The sequence below is a fragment of the Aptenodytes forsteri genome, unplaced genomic scaffold (assembly GCF_000699145.1).
Source record: "Aptenodytes forsteri isolate BGI_AS27 unplaced genomic scaffold, ASM69914v1 Scaffold241, whole genome shotgun sequence".
NCBI classification, from domain to species: Eukaryota; Metazoa; Chordata; class Aves; order Sphenisciformes; family Spheniscidae; genus Aptenodytes; species Aptenodytes forsteri.
The window spans coordinates 2,814,147-2,834,604 of NW_008795252.1; the positions used below are offsets into that span (position 1 = coordinate 2,814,147).

General features: G+C 43.8%; 1 protein-coding gene across 1 annotated transcript; it reads left to right on the top strand.

Annotated features, from left to right (window-relative positions):
* The first annotated feature begins 6,585 nt into the window (after positions 1–6,585).
* TUBA8 (tubulin alpha 8) lies at positions 6,586–13,898 on the top strand. The gene is made up of 5 exons (XM_009278970.2): positions 6,586–6,786; positions 10,185–10,407; positions 11,118–11,266; positions 11,829–12,509; positions 13,333–13,898. The coding sequence occupies exons 1-5, from the start codon at positions 6,784–6,786 to the stop codon at positions 13,618–13,620; spliced, it is 1,344 nt and encodes a 447-aa protein (XP_009277245.1). The 5' UTR covers positions 6,586–6,783; the 3' UTR covers positions 13,621–13,898.
* Positions 13,899–20,458: the final 6,560 nt, after the last annotated feature.

The window sequence follows — 20,458 nt, forward strand, 5'->3', positions numbered from 1 at the left end:
CAGGCTTAAAGGTAAATAGGGCTGCCATGAACTTCTCTTTAATGTTTCAAGGGCAAGTTCAGTCTATTGGAAAACTTGTATTTAAAGTTTTAGATCTTGCACGTTTTCCAATTGTGAGACGAAGGAACATAAGAAAGATGCATTGGTATAAAATGTGCCCTTTCTCCTCTGGACATCCCATTGACACAAGACTCCTAATATTTAAATAAATGCAAGCATATACAGTATTTCTATATTCAGTACAGGAGAATGTCAACCCTATAGGACTTTAAACTTAAAGAAATTGCATTTTAGAAGAAAGATAAAGGTAAGGCTTATACTCTGCAGACACCGAGACACTTGAGTGTCCTTCATGGGATTTAAAAAAACAAGCCAAACAAACAAAAAACCCCCAAAAGTTATCAATAATATATTGTTGGCAAGTGAAACATGCCTACAACATCTCCTCAAAGAGAGATTTTTTTCATTGTCCCCAATTTTTCCATGCATACTGACATATTTTTATAAGTTTTTCTTCATTTAGAGTCCAGTTCTGGTTGGTTTTCACTTTTTTTTTTTTTTTTTTTTTCCTTTTTTTTTTTTTTTTTCTGCCTTGAGTGAGGGTAAGGAATTGACTTATGCACAAAAAAGTAGCTTAAATGACATTAGACTTAACACTGATGTGGTTTGGGTTTTTCCCTACCTCTTTTCCTCCCCCCACCAATGGTTTTACAATTTTCTTACCCTGTTTATTGCCTAATTTTGTCCCTTTTCTCATAACTCTCTTTATTTCTCCATCTTTTCCATTGTTCTTTGCAGGTTGGGATCAACTATCAGCCTCCTACCGTTACACCAGGAGGAGACCTAGCCCAGGTTGAGCGAGCAGTCTGCATGCTGAGCAACACCACGGCCATTGCAGATGCCTGGGCAAGGCTCGACCACAAGTTTGATCTGATGTATGCCAAGAGAGCTTTTGTGCACTGGTATGTTAGTGAAGGCATGGAGGAAGGAGAATTCGCAGAGGCCCGAGAAGACCTGTCTGCCCTGGAGAAAGACTATGAAGAAGTGGGAACTGACTCATTTGAAGAAGAAAATGAGGGAGAGGAATCTTAAAATTCACTCTGCCCTTTTCTGTGCATAAGATTGTCTCCATGTCTCTTTTTTTCATGTGGCTGCATTTCTGCTTGTCTCACACACACCAAGTCCATTGCCATCTTAGTAGACTATAAACAGGATGGGTTCTCCACTATGACATCACAAGGTAGTAAATGCAGGATATATGACCAGCTAATCATTAGTCACTTTGCCTCAGAGGGTGACAGGCTTCATATTTTTTGCTAATATATCCTGAAAGGATCTCTGTCATCGATACTGTCGTTTATTCAATACAAAGATACAGTCATGTAGCTGTAATATTATTTGAGGAACTCGTGCTTCAGAATGTCCCACGTAATTGCTACGGACACTATGTAAGGAGAAGTTACCCGCAGTGCTCAGTCTTTATTTCATACTAATTTGAAACGTAATGTTTGTAAAGCTGTAAGATGTAGTGAGAACTCTGTTGATGCCAAGAACATACAGCTTGTTCTAGTACCCTTGCTTCTACAGAATCCACAGTGCGGGGTGGTTAGAAGGTGTGATTTTTGCCAGCTGCCATGAGTAGGGGCACAATTCAGGTACTCTTAGCTTCAGCAGGAGTTTAGAGCACACTATGCTTGTGCAGCGACTGTGTAACAATCATAACTGGATTAGTCTGGAGGCACAAGTATGCTGACAATTCTGTTGTAACTGCTAAATGAACAACATCTGTGACAGGGTTAAGGGCCTTAAATGATCAGCTTGTGGCATGCAGGACAGAAACATTATCAGCTCCATCAGACTTACGGAGATCACAATAAATCAGAACCATGGCAAAAAAATGTGTGATAGGTATAGGTGGGATGTCTAAGAACACCAGGTATGACTTCACAGCTTAAGTCTTCATAAGGTATATTTTTGTATATTCCCATTGTTTTAGGATTTTAGAACAATATATTGTTAAGGCACGCAGGCACGTGGCCAGCCATGGCCTGAGGTTAAACTGATGGGATAACAAGAGAAACTGTTCGATGTTGCAAATAATGGAACAGGAAAAGTGACTGGCCAATCCTAACCTGTATCTAAAGTAATGAGGTAACAGCAGGAGAAGCTACCAGGCATTACATATAGTGAAAGGGGAGTTTTGGGGCCCCCCGCCTTGAGTGTAAGATATCAACAGAAAGTGAAGGGGGTGTTGGTTTACTGGGGGTACTAACTAAAGCTGAAATTACCAAATAAAGGTGTAAAATTAGCAGAACGGGGCCAATGGTGAAAAAATGGTGTGTGTGTGTATGTGTCTGTCTATTTGGGAAGGGGAGGGAGCAAGAGAAAGGTAATAGAATGTAATGGAAGGTAAAGAAAATGGTGTCCATTTGGGGGTACCTGTCAAGCAGCCCTGTGCTTGAACAATGCCTGCAGCAAGACAATAAGCCTGTTGTGCTGACCTTGCCATGTGTGTCCGACTTGCTTATGAGCTTATGGTTATCTGGAAGGTTTCCCTTAACACTGATGAAGGGGAGGCACCCTGGAGACCAAATATATACCACTGTTATTTTAATGCTGGATTTACTATTGATCTTTCATAAGTTTCTTTAAAAAAAAAAAAAAGCCATGTTTTCACTGAAACATATTCATGGCATACAACTCCAGCAGGGCTACAGAAATGCATTATGTTTTGCCCAAACTGTTGAGGAGCGTTGTCCCCTTTCTGGTAAATCTGTTTGTATTAAGTTTGCTAAAAGGTCATAAAGAAAAGCAGGCACATCCAGAAACATCGCTGATGTAGTTGGTCTGCAAAATGAATGGCTGATCTTTATATTAGAAACTATAGTTCTGAACTTGCTATAGTACAGGAGATAATTCTGCAAGTCCAGATCTAATTCTATAATTTTTAACATATATAGAGAAATTTTGTATATGACAATTCTTACCAAAAAGGAGATAACTCTTTTGAAACTGTATCCCAACATGTACTTAATTTTTCTTTATTTAAAAGTAATTTTAAAAATACATAGCACAGTTCTCTGTTTCAGGGATAATGCCTAAAAGCCAGTATTTTATCAATAGAGCAGTTTTGTGTGGGTACTGTAGACTTCGGGATTTCAGAAATAGCTGAAATGAGATGCTGTCAATTCTCCCAGTAGGTGGCAACAGAATGACAGAATGTAGTTCTACAGGGGACACGGGGAAGCATTTATATCTTCATTCACCTAACGTAAGAAGGTATTATAATGTGTGGGAAATGCAAAGACTTTCACACACCAAATTAAAAGCGAAAGAGGTTTTTGTATGATCACTAAAGAACTTCTTAGGAGTGCACTGTTTTGTAGGATCATAGAATCATTAAGGTTGGAAAAGACCTCTAAGATCATCGAGTCCAACCGTCATCCCAACACCACCATGCCCACTAAACCATCTCCCTAAGTGCTTCATCTACATGTCTTTTAAATACTTCCAGGGATGGGGACTCAACCACTTCCCTGGGCAGCCTGTTCCAATGTTTAACCACAATGGCACATTGTGGATAGCACATTACTGTTCTAAAATAGTCCACGATTCTGCCACTATTGGTGAGTCACTTAGATAACCAATCTGTAGGGAGTGATGTACATCTGGTAGAGGAGATAAAGAAGCTAACTGTCCTTCATTTGTCTGTTGACGTATTTTGATCTCTAGTCAAAACAGAAGTGATAGATCACAGGACTTAGTGGTTCTCTTGGCCTACAATCTGGTGGACAGTACTTCTAAGCTCTAGATTATTCAAAAATGCTATTTTCAGAGATGTGTCTATTTTAAATAGAGAAAAAGGGTTTAGGTTTTGTATGGCCATGTTAAGGGTTTTTTTTAAATCCCTCTAAGAGGCTGATTTTGATAGTATCATAAACAATTGGAGATAATAACTCACAACTCCTCTGCTCTGTTGCATTGCTTTGGAGGGCACCTATGGCACATCACCCAGTCCACGTGCACATGAGAAGCCCTCTGAGAATGTCCAGACCATCCCAGTTGCATGCAGGCTGTGCATCACCCTGAGGAGCATGGGCTATTCACAAGCCCTCTGTCAGTACCAGCAAAGCCACTCTAGCATTCATGCCAAATTCACTTATTTGCATACCTCAGGACTCCATGGTAGAGCTTTTTATAATCAGCCCTATTTAGCTCTCATCATCATCTAGCAGTGTTGCAAGGTAAAAGCCGAAGTGGGCAGGCCTTGACCAGGCCGTTGGGCTATCAACCCTCCCCATGCAGGGCATGTCTCAAGCCTGTTCCATGTAGGACAGAGAGGTTGAGTGACTGCCCCTACAAGCTCACCATCTGCCCGCACAGGTTGAATGCCAGCATCGATCAAGATGATTTTCTTTCCAAGAATCCTAGCCCAGGCTGTATCTGCCTCATGTCTCTATGGAGTAGAGCCTAGAGACCAACTCTGGAGTCAACGAAACTCACCAGTACCTGGGAGCACAGTACCACACTATGCTTTCAGGTTACCCTCTAAATCTAGGCTGAGGGTTTTCTGCCTATGTGCTCCGCAACACAGGTGGACAGAGCAATGTAAGAAAACCTCATGAAAAACAGTATGCCCAAGTCTTCCTCAGGGCATTTACGTCTGTGTCTGGCCATCACCCCAGACCAGCACATATTTCCAGCACTTGAGGTCATAGGCTGTCTCAAGGCAGAGCAGGTCAAGCACTGTCTTTGGTGTAAAGCAGGTCTGCAGGGGCCTTTTTCTTAGCTATGTGTCTGTGAGAAAGGTAAAAACAGTAACCTGGGTCATCCCTAGGCTCTTCAAGCTCAACTGCTTCTAGAGAGAAGGGACATAGCCATTGCACTCCCACTGCTCAGGGACACCACTCAAGACTCCATCACTCCCTGCTCCCTGGAAGTTTTTGACCGGTGAGGCATGACCCAGACTCTGTTCAGTGTGGCAGCCCACCATTGGTGAGTCTATGGATCCTGGGACCGTTGAGTTTGAGTAGGGTGGAGAGAGGAATGATTAACACTGACTCCCAGAGCTGCTCTCACTGCCTATTTCAGACGAAAGGAGGGGGGCAATAGAAGAGCAGAGAAAATGCAGCAATGGACTAAGTTGCAAATAATTTAGTAATTCACAGAGCTCTTTCAGGTTTTGGAGCTGCTAGATCTGACATGTTGACTCAAAGAGTGCCTAAGAGGATTTGGGTGGTGGACTGCTTGAAGCATTTGCTGTAAGACTTTTTCCTGAGGTGATTCTCTGCACAGAGCTCCACGTCTGGTGGAGCCGTGAGCTTTAACATTTCAGATTGACCGTAACACTGGAGCTTGGCTGGCATGTTACCAGTTCCATTGGAAGAACACCACTAGAACAACCTATTCCTCAGCCTCAAAGCAATGATCTCATGGTTTTCTGGAGAAGTGTGGGACTCAGCTTAAACAAAGCAGCAGACAGAAATTATCATGGGAATTCTTCCTGTGTGAAAAATATTTGTAGTTTTTCATAGCCAAAATCAAAGACTAGTGATTTGCAGGTTTATGTAAAAATCAGCAAAATGAAGACTATGCCAAAGTAAATGTGAGTTTATAAAAAATGATATGAACTACTTCACACTGTTAAAATGTAGGTGTTAGTTAAAGGATCCTTAGATGCTGGTTGCCAACAGTGGCAGAACAATCTATTGATATAATCATGTCAAAGTAGACTAACCTAAAATTTAGGAATTGTGTATTTAAATTTCTACTGATTAAACATCATAACAAACAGTATGTTTCTAAAGTCTGGGGATACATAATACTCAGATTCAAGCAATTAAGCGTGCCTTCCTCTTTGTTACCTAGGAGTTGCAAACATGAGGATTTCTCCACTGAGAGAAGCTGCTGCTTTCCAAAGCTGAGCTACTGCAGAAGGAGCAAACCATAAAATGGTGGAGGCAACTGCCCTAATTTGGTGTGAGAACATTTGTGTGATGCCTCCAGCTATTTCTTGCAATAAGCACTGCAACGAGAATCAAATTTCTTTCTGTGTTTGGACAGACGAGTTAGACTCTGTACCAAATACTGTCCCATACTGCTGACAGCCCAGATGACTGTACACAGAAAGAGGAGCAATAGAAGTAAATTGAAACATTAATAGAGAGGCAGCTGGAGTAAGGACAGAAAGAAGTCAGGCCAGCATTTAAGAGTCCTGGTAGAGTACACTTCAGAATGGTAATTATATTTACTTTCCAGTTCTCTATTTTTGGTTCTTCTATCCTTCTCTTTTTCATTCATTTGCTTTCTTACACCCTCTTGGGGTGTAAGAATTCTGTATTGGAATTTAGGAGTGATTTTTGTCTACACACGTACGTGCTGGCAGAACAGGGAATTGGGATGGCATGTGTCTCGTAGGTGATATATATGGATAATACCCAGGTGTTAGAAAGTATAGTGCACGGCACGTTACGTGGCCACACTCAGATTTCATAAGCACGCCAAACCAGGCGGGACTAAATTTGAAATCTGGGGTATATCTGAGCCCTGCCTGTCTGGATGAATTTGCATACGTGGGGTGGCGGGGAGGGCAGCAGGCAGTGATGCAGCGGGCAGAAATGTGGAGTCTGTGACCTATTCCCTACCACACTGTGACACTGAAGTGCAGCAGCAGGTGCTGGCTGCTGGGCCCAGGCTGCCTCTCACCCTGCAGCCCAGAGCGGGGCTCCCGCAAAGACCTGCCATCACTGATCCGAAAGGGAAGGAAACACCACTGGGGTCACCATGGTAAGGGGTGATGTGGGAACACCAGTCATACGGGGACCGGGAGGACCATGGGTGAGGGAAGGCAGGGGGATCTGCTGTTGTTATGGGTGGTTTGTGCCACAAAACCCCGATCTCATGCACCGATTACCACGTGAGAGGATGGGAAAGGAGTGTCAGAAAATCTCACTGGAGCTGTAAGGCATGGTGAATCAAAGTTTTCTTCAGACAGTCTCTAATTAGTGGAATTATAAGATAAATTAGATCTGGAGTCTTAGATTTTTAGTACTTTCTGTTGTGACTATATTTTCTCAACACGGGTTCATTTTCATATGAGATAATTTTTTTTAGAAATAAAACAAAAAAGTTACTTAACTTTGTGTCTATTTTAAATTAATTTAGTCACAACGGCTGTACTGTTCATAGCTATACAGTGTATACATGTGTGTTTCTGGAGTGCATGAATGTTTTTATATATGTATGCATTTAAGTAAGTAAAAAAGGTCTTTCATTTTTAAGATTTCAGGGTTTATTACAAATTTGTAGAAATCTCTCAAAACCTCTTAGAATGTGAAAAATCTATTTCACCTTGTACCCCAGTTTATGTCTAGCACTGAGTCTTATTTTGGTGCAGAGAACTATGTTATCTTCTGCCAGTACAGCTGCAGGTTCAAAATGAGAGCGCTTATTTTGCAGGCAAGATACACACTTCCACAGGCTCCCCACGCCTTAAGGCAGACCTAGGGTAGCGAGTATGTTTTGGGAATAACTGGGAATATCTGGAAGACTAAAGTCTGCCTTTGTACAGTAAATACTTCAGCCAGGTAGTATTCTGTTTTTTTAATAGAATCAAAGCTGTCCCAGGTTTAGTTTCACAAAGGACCTGGCCCTTTCTACTGTCTCTTTATAAATAAAAGGTCAGGTCTACAGTTTGTAAGACAGGTCCTGGTACATTTCTGATGATATGTGAAACATTACTTTGGAGTAAGCTCCAAATTTAAATACCATGTAGAGATCAGTTTACTTTGCCTGTGACTCTGAAGAAGGCCCATCTCTTCCCGATTAAAAGCCTGATATCTATTTTAAAGCTTTTTACCATGCAAAATTAGAAATCTCTTTGTTATTGCCTTCTCTCCTTGTCAGAATATTTCCAAATTACTGCTGGGGTAGGAGAAGATGGGAGTTGAAGGCAGGAGTTGTGGCAAGAGGCCTGACTCAAAAGACGGGGTTGAGATACCAGCGCAGCTGAAAGATCAGTCTAAAAGCAAAGGAACAGGTTCTGCAGTCTTCAACTATAGTCCTGTACTAAGCTTTACAATATTAACTTTCTAAGGCAACGTTCACTAGTTCCATCTGTGAAAAAACAGACCAATTCCTCTACTGATCTGAGGAACAGAGCCAAGCAGCTCTTTAGGTTCCAAGTATTGCTTGACTTGTAATTGTAGTTTTGCTCTAAAAGATACTCTTTGAAAAAGTCACCTGTCCTCATTGCTGTGTTTAAAAGGAAAAAGCTTTTTTTTTTTCCTTGCTGCCAAGCTTACAGATTCACACTGGGATTTAAAAGAAAAGCAGGAGCCTGCCCTGTGCAAAATCAGCATTAGTTGAATTCTCTAAGCCCAAATACGTCTTCAGTGTCTCCTGAGTAATCCTCCAGATTGCAACTCCACTGCAACATACCGTCACTCAAATAACTCAGATGATACTTTTGCACAACTCAATTGAGAAAAACAAGGTTGTGTAAGTACACTTGAAAGCATGTTACACACACTGCTGCATATGCATTCACAGAGTCAGCAACTTACAAATGAGTACTGAATAGAAATAATATATGTCGTTGAATGAAATATTTAAATTGGTTTTCCATATTCATTCTGAGGATGAACTTCCGGGGCAGTGGTGACTTCTAAAATTCCACTTGCTTCTGAAAAAATATCTTTAGCTGTGTTTCTAAAATGTAAATATATGTTAGTTGTGAAGAAAACACTGCTCCAGAGATGCTGCTGGTCACACATTCTGCCTGAGGATTTAGTTTTTGGGGAAGATGCATTTTACTCGCAGGTCACAAGATGATTTTGCAGGGTAAGCAGTTACAGAATTTAAAAAAAAAAAAGTTAACGGGCCAAATCTGGTATTAAGTCATTGGATCTCTCTAAATGAGGTATTACAAAATAAAAATGAGCGAGGACCATTCTCTGGCCTTGAAGCCAGGTAGCATGGCCTGCTTCATATTTACGCATCTGAATTCTCTTTTCCTCTCCAAAGCTAGGCAGTGGTCAGTGAGCTGCTCACTGGAAACCATTCTTGACAATGAGTTGTATTCTGCATGGTGCCCAAGCATTGTCTGGAAAAGTATGAACTGGCATAAGCCAAAACTGTGCCAGAGAGTGTGTCAATTATCAATCAGCACAGGTGATCACAGGCCAGCGTTCAGTACTATGACCTGACTCTTTCTTACTCCCTAGTATAGACAGGGCCATTGAGATCACAAAGACGGTGCTCAGAAGGCTGTAATTACAATTGCTCCAAAGCAGAAACTGAAGCTGAAAAACTCCACATGTCTGAAACCGCTCTCTCCTTACAAACTGCCTTTCACTACACCCAGTGTCGTAATCATCTGGACTAACTCAGAAGTGCCTGCTTTATAATTCTATTTCTGAACTTAAGAAATCCAGCACCAGGTCCTTTATACTCCTGTACTCCAAGTGTAAAGGATTTTGGAGCAATTGGCACCTGCCTATTTTAGCCGGGTGTTACATACGTTGTTTCCTTTTCATTGAAGTCCCTGGCTACCACAGGAACCATGATCAAAATTATGCAAATAAACACGCTATATTGCAATGCCACTGCCTGAATTCACAGTGGACCTGCAATGTAGAATTCATAGGTGCTCAGGAGCTTGAAGGAACATTTGTTTCAACCGACAGAACCTGAAATAATTTCCTGAGATGAATATTGCTTAAAACAGTTCTTCCAAGTTTCCACTCTAGCCTGCTATCAGAGGGTAAAAGGATCAAAAGACATCACCTGTCTTGGGTTACATAAGGTTGAAGGATACCACATGGCTGTGTCAGGTTCCAGCCAGGAGTAAAAATAAACTAAACTGGGATGTGCCCCTCAGCAGAGCCAATCCATAGGAGGAAAGGTGGGGTTTGTGTAACTGAAATTTTTTTTTTCCTGCCTGTTTTCATGTACCCATATATTACAGCACAAAGATCTCAATTTTTTAAAGAACTGTCCCATTATCTGGTGTGTATATGTACAGTCTCATTGTGGTCATGGGGTTGAACAACCAAATGAAATGCTGACAGCAACAATTCGCCATTCTTTGGAAAAGCAATACACTGGGAAAAAGTAACCATTAGGAATAAGGAGGACTAATGTGCAGTGTTTTTTCTGACTCTGTCTCTGTTCTCTCCCCTTAGCGTGAGTGCATCTCAATTCATGTTGGCCAGGCTGGAGTTCAGATAGGAAATGCATGCTGGGAACTCTTCTGCCTGGAGCATGGCATTCAGCCAGATGGCACCTTCAAGGATCTGCACGATAAACTCAACTATGATGACTCTTTTACCACATTTTTCAGTGAAACAGTCACTGGGAAGCATGTGCCACGAGCAGTAATGGTGGACTTGGAACCAACTGTAGTAGGTCAGTATAGAAATAAACCTGGAAAATGGAGAACAGCTTACCCCTCCTAACACCACCATGGTGTGCCACCAGTCTCCACTGGTACAAAGCAGCACACCCTTTGTATCTTGGTCTACCACTAGATAGCATAGAATTAATTTTCTTGTGACACAGAATGCTAGATTCTGTCAAGACTCAATTATTTCCATAGGTGGTGTAAACATAGGAACAGTAGGATCCTCAGCAGTTTAATAGCTAGTACACATGATTTGTATGACTTTTCTTTGTACAACCATTTAACTTTGGTTTTGTTTATTGTGACATTTTTGCCATTCGAATTCTGCTTTTCTCTGATTCGGATCCAAAGTGGGAGCCTGACAGTTTCCCTCCAGGAATAGAAGGATTTCTAAAAATTGGGGCAGCTGGGGGAACCTGATTTTCTTCACACTTTTTTTCTGGTGACTTGTCCTCTTGTGGGTACAGGCTGTACAACTAGCAAGTTCTTGAGAAGATAACAACTTCGGTGGCTGGTTACAAGTCACACCATAAATCAACAGAATGCAACAATTTAAAAATGCTTAGGAAACAATTTTACCTCCTCCATCAGCATCTGGTTTTTGCGGTCATGACCTCCAGTGACTGAAAGCTTGCATCAATGCCAACAGCAACCAGAACTTTTTGGCACTGGAGCACAGCTATGCAGCTTCTCACAATTTCTCTTTCTTGTTCAGATGAAGTGCGGGCTGGCACCTTCCGGGAACTTTTTCATCCAGAACAGCTGATCACTGGAAAGGAAGATGCAGCTAATAACTATGCCCGTGGCCACTACACCATTGGCAAAGAAAGCATTGATATGGTGCTTGATCGTGTCCGTAAGCTGGTAAGTCCCAGTAGTTTTGAAACAGCAGTTTGGATTCTGCAGAAGAAAGAAATGCAGAACAGGTAGCTTGTTAACTACAGATGATACCAATGGTTCAGAAAACAGATTTCAAGACATACAGAGGCATCATTACCAGTCCAAGAGAGAGAAGCACAGTAGCCCCCTTCCCAGCTGTATGCCTTCAGACAGTTTTAAAAAGTGGTTCTGAATATGTAATTCTTCATTTATTAGCACAGCCCTGGAGCACCAATACTGATACAGAAGGGTGGATTAGGCAGTTCTACACTGCTAGTTTCAGCTAGACTAACTAAAAGAAGTGTGAAGTTCAGAGAGAGAAGCTCCACAGGTAACAGTCCAATTTTTACATCATAAGTTGAGCCAGTGAAGGAAGCAAAGGATAGGATTATCACCAGCCCCTTCTCAAGAAAACCTGACATGAAAGCTATGCTGTATATTGCTGATGACTGCTCTCACCTTCAGCTCAGAATAAGCTCATGTAGTAGATGAGGTCTTTTCATTCTTCTTCAGCCCCCATTCTTTCACTTTCTCTTTTGCTTTCTAGACTGATGCCTGTTCTGGGCTGCAAGGGTTCCTGATCTTCCACAGCTTTGGTGGGGGTACTGGCTCTGGCTTTACCTCCTTACTGATGGAACGCCTCTCTGTGGATTACGGAAAGAAGTCCAAACTGGAGTTTGCCATCTACCCAGCCCCTCAGGTCTCCACCGCTGTGGTGGAGCCCTACAATTCCATCCTGACCACGCACACCACCCTGGAGCACTCGGACTGCGCCTTCATGGTGGATAATGAGGCCATCTATGACATCTGCCGCCGAAACCTGGACATCGAGCGCCCCTCTTACACTAACCTCAACCGCCTCATCAGCCAGATCGTCTCCTCCATCACCGCCTCGCTGCGCTTTGACGGTGCCCTCAATGTGGATCTGACAGAGTTCCAGACAAACCTGGTGCCCTACCCGCGCATCCACTTCCCCTTAGTGACCTACGCCCCCATCATCTCCTCCGACAGAGCGTATCACGAGCAGCTCTCGGTGGCTGAAATCACCAGCTCCTGCTTTGAGCCCAACAACCAGATGGTGAAGTGTGACCCAAGACATGGGAAGTACATGGCCTGCTGCATGCTCTACCGTGGCGACGTAGTTCCCAAAGACGTCAATGTAGCAATTGCTGCCATCAAGACCAAGAGAACTATCCAGTTTGTCGACTGGTGTCCAACAGGCTTCAAGGTGAATATGGCTGCCATGAACTTCTCTTTAATGTTTCAAGGGCAAGTTCAGTCTATTGGAAAACTTGTATTTAAAGTTTTAGATCTTGCACGTTTTCCAATTGTGAGACGAAGGAACATAAGAAAGATGCATTGGTATAAAATGTGCCCTTTCTCCTCTGGACATCCCATTGACACAGACTCCTAAATGTTTACATAAGTGGAAATCTGAAGTGTATATGAGTTAAAATCTAAAGAAGTATTAATTTCAGACCTGAATTTTGAAAAAGTCAGTGAGTGTTCCCTCTGAAGCATCAGCTAAAACTAATGAACTACCAAAACAAATACAATTAATAAAGGAAATGCTGATATTAGGGAATCTGTCAGTTAACACCCTCATCCAGAAATACTATACAGCCACTCCCCACTGGCTACACAGCAGTGTTGGGAAACATAATTTCAATAATAATACAGACATTAGGAGGGGAAAAACATTTATCATACAAATAGTTGGTTTAAGAATGAAAACTTTTAACTGGGAACCAACTTTTTGTATTAGTTTCTATAGAGTATCTTGCTGACACTGTATGTTCGGTGTTGAGTAGCTGTTAAGAAAGCTACGAAGTTGCCAGTGTACATTAAACAGAAGAATAATACAGACATTAAAATGACCATGTATCATACTGTTCATGACTTTATTATTTTTTATGGCATTTGCCATCTGGTAGTTTTGATAGTGGCACCATTCTACCCCAGCATCTGTAACTTTACTCACTTTTTTTCAGCTCTTTGACTGCTTTCTGCTCTTGCCTTTTTACAACCTTCTCCCATATTCCTGTTTCCAGGTTGGGATCAACTATCAGCCTCCTACAGTAGTTCCTGGCGGAGACCTAGCCCAAGTTCAGCGAGCAGTCTGCATGCTGAGCAACACCACGGCCATTGCAGAGGCTGGGGCAAGGCTCGACCACAAGTTTGATCTGATGTATGCCAAGAGAGCTTTTGTGCACTGGTATGTGGGTGAAGGCATGGAGGAGGGAGAATTCGCAGAGGCCCGAGAGGACCTGGCTGCCCTGGAGAAAGACTATGAAGAAGTGGGAACCGACTCATTTGAAGAAGAAAATGATGGAGAGTAATTTTAAAATACACTTTGTTCCTAGTGAGCACAGAATTGTCTCTGTATCACTGTATTGCACATGTCTACCATTAGGCCACCTTTTTTGTATGTAATATACAGAAATTTAGGAGGGATCATATAGAGACATCTTTTATTCCATAAATCACAGGTAAATTATCCTGTAAGATGTGATCAGTTGTAGTAATGCCCCACCACTCCCAGCAATGCAAAAAGACTTGCTCTTCTTCCTTGCACATTTAATGTAAGCCTCTTTGAGCTCTAATACACATGCTAAAACCACTACAATTCAATATATGCAAGCTTATAATGGAGCACAGTGAATCAGTAGAGTTTTCAAAGTTCTAATTTGACATACCTTCACCTTTTGCTTGTTGGCCTGTCAAAAAATAATGACCATGGAAAAATGGGTTCTATGCTCTGTGCTTTATCCTCCTCTCATTGACCTTCATAGGACTGACCTAAAAGGGACATTTCACTCTTCTCTAAAACACCACTTCTGATAAAGCAAACACTTTCTTCAGAAATGTTGAAGCAGTGCAGTTTTTCCACATTTGGGGGATAAACATCTGTGTTGTGAAAACAAATATCCTTTTTGGTTGGGTACAGCTGCAGCAGGCATAGTATTTTTTTTTTGTGTCTCTGTGAAACTGTTTAAATGAGAAAATTCTCTCCTTTTTAAAAAAAACCAAACTTGTGTTTGCATCATCCCTACTGAAAACATTTCAGTATTCCTTACTGTACCTGAATGGTTCTTCCTCTGCAAGAAGCAACCTCTGCTTTATCCAGACCACTGTGCCATCTGTGGCAATCTTTATTTAGTGCACCATGTGCAAGTGAGTCTGCAGTACAGGCATTTGAATGTTCACTCAAAGATAATTCAAAGTAATGATCAAAGATCTCAGATTTATAGGATTCACATCTTGCTAGGCAATGACAATTTTTCTTGACTAGGAAACCCCTCAGCAACTTTTTATCTAGGTCTAGGTCCTTGATGGGATGCACCCATGAATGCTGAGGCAGCTGGCAGATGTCATTGCAAGGCCACTCTTGATAATCCTTGATTGATCATGGTGATTGGGAGAAGTGCCCAAAGACTGGAGGAAAGCAAATGTCACTCCTATCTTCAAAAAGGGCAAGAAGGAGGACCCAGGGAACTACAGGCTGGTCAGCCTCACCTCGATCCCTGGGAAGGTGATGGAAATCCTGGAAACCATTTCCAGGCACATGAACAGGAAGAAAATCATCAGCAGTACTCAGAAGGGATTCACCAATGGGAAGTCATACTTGACCAACTTGATAACCTTCTATGATGAAACAGCTGGCCTGGTAGACAAGGGGAGAGCAGTGGATATTGTCTACCTAGACTTGAATAAGGTTTTCAACACTGTTTCCTATAAGATCCTCATAGAGAAGCTGTTGAAGTATGGGCTGGATGAGCAGACAGTGAGGTGGACTGAAAACTGGCTGAATGGCCAGGCCCAGAGGGTGGTGATCAGTGGCACAAAGTCTAGTTGGAGGCCATTAACTAGTGGTGTACCCCAGGGTCAATACCGGATCCAGAGGGACGGACCTCCACACGCTGGAGAAATGGGCTGACAGGAGTCATGAAGTTCAACAAGGAGAAGTGCAAAGTCCTGCACCTGGGGAGGAACAACCCCCACCACCAATAGATGCTGGGGGCCACCCAGCTGGAAAGCAGCTTTGCAAAAAAGCACCTGGGGGTCTTGGGGGACACCAAGTTGAACATGAGCCAGCAATGTGCCCTTGCTGCAAAGAAGGCGAATGGTATCCTGGGCTGCATTAGGTAAAGCATTGCCATCACGTCAAGGGACGTGATCTTTCCCCTCTACGCAGGAATGGTGAGGTCACCTCTGGAGTACTTTGTCCAGATCTGGGCTCACCAGTACAAGAGACACATGGACATACTGGAGAGAGCTCAACAGAGGGCCACAGGAATTAAGGGGCTGAAGCACCCCACATATGAGGAAAGGCTGAGAGAGGTGGGACAGTTCAGCCTGGAAAAGCAAAGGCTCAGGGGGGAATCTTATAGTGTATAAATACCTGAAGGGAGTGTGCAAAGAGGATGGAGCCAGGCTCTTTTCAGTGGTGCCCAGTGACACGACCAGAGGCAGTCGGCACAAACTGAAACACAGGAGGTTCCATCTGAACATCAGGAAACACATTTTTACTGTGAGGGTGACTGAGCACTGGAAAAGGTTGCCCAGGGAGGTTGTGGAGTCTCCATCCTTGGAGATATTCAAAAGCTGTCTGGACACAGTCCTGGGCAACTGGCTGTAGGTGTCCCTGCTTGAGCAGTGGGAACAGGTGATCTCCAGAGGTCCCTTTCAACCTCAACCATCCTGTGATTCTCTGATTAACAGGACACTATTATGCTCTGGAACAACTTTAAAACACAGCTTAGGTTCAATGTTTTACATCAGTTTGAGAGGTAAAACCTTGACCCTAATTAAGAGCAGCGTCTAGATCCTCCTTGAACTTTGACAGGCTTAGTGCCATGACCACTTCCCTGGGGAGCCTGTTCCAGTGACTGACCACCCTCTCAGTGAAGAACCTTTTCCTAATGTCCAATCTGAACTTCCTCTGATGCAGCTTCATTCTATTTCCTCGTGCCCTATCGCTGGTCACCAGATAGAGGAGATCAGCACCTCCCCCTCCACTGCCTGCCTTGACGAAGCAAAGATTGTGATGAGGTCACCCCTCAGTCTTCTCTTCTCCAAGCTGAGCGAACAAAGTGACCTCAGCTGCTCCTCCTAAGTCTTGCCCTTGAGACCTTTCACCATCTTGGTCATCCCCCTCTGGACACACTCTAATAGTTTGATGTCCTTCTTATATTGTGGCACCCAAAACTGCACACAGTACTCAAGGTGGGGCTGCACCAGTGCAGTGTAGAGTGGGACAATCACCTCCCTTGCACTGGCTAGCTATGTTGTGCTTAGGGAGGTCAAAGGAGGTGATCCTTCCACTCCGCTCAGCACTGGTGAGGCCACACCTGAAGTATTATGTCCAGTTCTGGACTCCTCAGTACAAGAGAGCCATGGACATACTGGATAGAGTCCAGCAAAGGGCCACAAATGTGATTAAGGGACTGAAGCATCTCTCCCATGAGGAAAGGCTGAGAGAGCTGGGACTGTTCAGCCTGGAGAAGAGAAGGGTCGGGGGGGATCTTATTAATGCATATAAATACCTGAAGGGAGGGTGTAAAGAAGATGGAGCCAGGCTCTTTTCAGTGGCGCCCAGTGACAGGACAAGAAGCAATAGATACAAAATGAAACAGAGGAGGGTCCGTTTGAACATCAGGAAACACTTTTCTACTGTAAGGGTGACAGCACTGGCACAGGTTGCTCAGGGAGGTTGTGGAGTCTCCCTCCTTGGAGATATTCAAAAGGTGTCTGGACATGGTCCTGGGCAACTGACTCTAGGTGGCCCTGCTTAAGCAGAGAGGTTGGACCAGATGACCTCCAGAGGTGCCTTCCAACCTCAACCATTCTGTGATTCTGTGATCTTCTTCCTGTACAGATTCCTATTTCTGTTGGCAGTTACATTTCACAGTACAACATCACATTGAACTTGTATACTCTGTATGCATTATATGCATTTAATTAACCAGATCAGTAAATTACTAAACTATGAAGTTATGGAGTACCAGAAATGTCTCTGTTTAGGAAAACATCCTATTCAGGATATACTTGATTATGTACCTAAATTGAAGCAACATGAATAAGTATTGCCCAACCTAGTGGGATTTAGACTCTTACATGGCTTCCCTCACAGTTCTGTCCTGAACTGGGACCAAAACCAGAAACAGGATATTTCATACATGAAATACATGTATGCGTTCAAACCGAGAAGTGACCCTGCTCTTCCAGCGAGAGAGGAGAAACAGGGGGCAAGTTAAAGACAAAAAACGTGATAGAAAATGGCAGATGAATTGCTTGCTCTTTCTTTGAAAAACTGCTGAAAGCGGTGCAATGAAGAAGGGGAAGTTATTGATCCAGTGTGGAGTACTTTATGCATTCTAAAACACTGGGTGTGGAGTTCCTAACTTCCTGAAAGCTTTTTAAATCTCATACTGATCATCAATGTTATGGTTTATTTTATTTGCAAGGACACTTAGGAATCAGGATTCCTGCTGTCGCACTAGTCAATGCACTCTTTGGAATGGTTTGGAGATTAATTTAGAAACGCTGTGACAGTTATCAGGAGCTAGCAGCTTTTGTCAAAGTGACACTACACCACGACACTCAGCAGGCAGTGTATTTGGAGACCCAAACACTAAATCTTTCAGTTTTAGCCATCCCTTCATGTGAGCACACTTTCTGGGCTCAGACTTCTGCCCATTACCTGTTTTGGAAGTGGGGTGTCACAACTGACTTCCACAGGCAAAGCTTAAAATATTCTTAAATAAGACATATGCTCCTCTTAATCGAGCATCCAATCTCTCACAGGGGTCATTACCAAAAGCTACTTCAGCGGCACACTGCTTCACTAGCTTCCACAGACCCGTCAGATGTAGTTCCTTTTTAATCTCCAGTGTTGGTTTGCACTTTGCTCAGGTGGTTTAACTGTCTCTAGGCAACTTATGGCTTAGCAGTTCTACCTCTTTTCTTCCCTTTTGTCAGGCAGATGCCGCACAAGCTAGCAATAGAAAGGGAACATCACTAAATTTAAACCATTGCCAAGAGGCTCTGCCAGAGTCACAGCAAAGATGCTGAGTCATTTGTACCTTTCTGCTCACAAGCCCATACAGATAACCATACCCATCCATGTGACAATTCAGGAAGCTTTTCACTGCCACTGCTGCCTTGGCTGAAGAGCTCTGACTGCCAGGCAGCTGTGCTGCCTCCAACAGAGCCAGGTTGTATGAGCAGGTTCTCCATAACCTGCCCAGAGGGTATGCAACTTGGACCTCTTCTGTGGGGACTGCAACAATGACAGCTCTGATGGGCTCCAGACAACCCCTCTGAAAGCCTCCTATGCGCTGTCTCCTTCCCATGGTTCAGTGAATCAGGGCAGGGGCTGCATAGAGGTACCTGACACAGGGCTGGGAGCACATGCTGTCACCAGAAGAACTGCAGACAGTTTAGCCTCTCTCCACAATAAATCCATGTTAGCATAACCCTTCCCCCAGAAGGTGCACCCAAAGTGATCTGTGTTACGTGACAAAGGGGAGGCAGTGAACATTCATGCTCATCGTCATCAGGGTTGCATTTATCCTCCTCCGAAGACATGAAGTCTTCTAGCCACTCCCCCAAAGGGCTGGCTCTTTAGTTCAAGGTCTAACAGGAACAAACAGTATGTTAATATTAAGAACACTTACGTCACTTAATGCCTTGTAGAGCATCTTTGCTGCAGAAATATTATAAAGGACTTCCACATTCAACTCCTAAATTCCCTCTATAACTGCTAAATGTCTGTATAATACAGGAAGGAGCCGGCAAGTCAGGGCTATGTTAAGCTGTGGTTTTCCTCCTCACACCTGTTTTTTCTGTAACATTCCTTGAATTTAGTAACTTAGTGAGACAACAGCTGAAGGCTTCTGCATAGCACATGTGAATTCAGTTTGCTAGCAGCTCACAGAACAGGCTTTTCTGAGGGGCAAAAGGGTGCCCCAAAGACACCAGTGAGCTTCTAGGGAGCAAAGAGAGAGAGATGGAAGCCATCAGGAGCTCCGCACAGCCTGTGGAAGGGGGTAACACCTTTCCCCTCACTAACCACTCATGTCCTGCTAAACCAATCCTACAGGCAGAGAGAGAAGAAGGGTTTAGGGTTTGAACCTGTCCCTGGGGACTGTCTGGTGGCAGCTACAAGGGAAGGATGTGGTGTCTCTGACGCAGCTGGAGTGTCTCCATAAAGGGTAGGCAGGTGTGCCCTGTCAAATCACACACAGACTCTCCCTTCTGCGGTCCCAGAGACTCAATCTATTTCACACACATAGCAGGACTCCCTGTGTCACCTACACCATTTCCCCAGTCAGCAGAGCTCTGCAGGGCAGTATCACTCACCTTTAAACTCTCCCACCTCCTGAAGTAGAGCAAAGCTGGGCCAGTGGCTGCCTCTGACAAGCAAAGCTCCCTTACGGGGTGTTGCGCCCCTCTGTTCCTCCTGCAGACACCCAGGAACAAGATGAAGGGGAAAGCCTGGAAACCCAATATATACACACTGGGGAAGTGGTCACCCAAGCACTTCTGCTCATCTGGACACAGGTGACTCGTTGAGGCCTGAAATCTCACAGCTCGGGTTGGCGCTGCAGTATTTGTTTACCGTTGTGCTGCCATTCATATATCCCGCTGCACACCGCGGCCCACCATCAGATGGGAAATTGCTGAGCCTTTCAGTTTGCCACGTGGGTTAAGCTTCTAAGCGAGTTACTTATTTGGGGTTATTTTAAATGAGCTATTTCTTGCTTCTAGGTAGGCTACTGTAGGCCTTGACAAGAGTTTGGCTTTTCTGTTGCTTTTGTGGCTATACCCAACAAACGCCAGGCCGAAGACATGTCTGCTTTTGAGAAGTAACGAGTGACCACACGAAGTCTGGGCAGAACAAACCCCCTGAGGTACTGCCTCCGCCACAGAAGAGGTTTTTTTTCTGCAGAGTTCAATTTCTTACCCCTCCCTTCAAAGCTCACTCTTGCCTCTGCCCAGAAGAAACCAGACTGAACCAGGCCGAGGTGTCAGAGCGGGGCAGGGAGGCGGCGGAGGCCTACCCCCAGCAGACGGTTGTCCCAGCCCGGTGTCAGCGCAGTTCATCCCGGGCCCGCGGCCCCAGAGACGAGTGGGCACCCGCCGAGCAAAAGGGGGCTATGGCACCCCGGCCGC

What these genes read in the sequence shown, in the direction of transcription:
- TUBA8 (XM_009278970.2), top strand. An exon ending in CTTGGAACCAACTGTAGTAG is followed by an intron (nt 10,408 to 11,117) that starts GTCAGTATAGAA and finishes TTTCTTGTTCAG; the next exon opens with ATGAAGTGCGGGCTGGCACC. An exon ending in TTGATCGTGTCCGTAAGCTG is followed by an intron (nt 11,267 to 11,828) that starts GTAAGTCCCAGT and finishes TTTGCTTTCTAG; the next exon opens with ACTGATGCCTGTTCTGGGCT.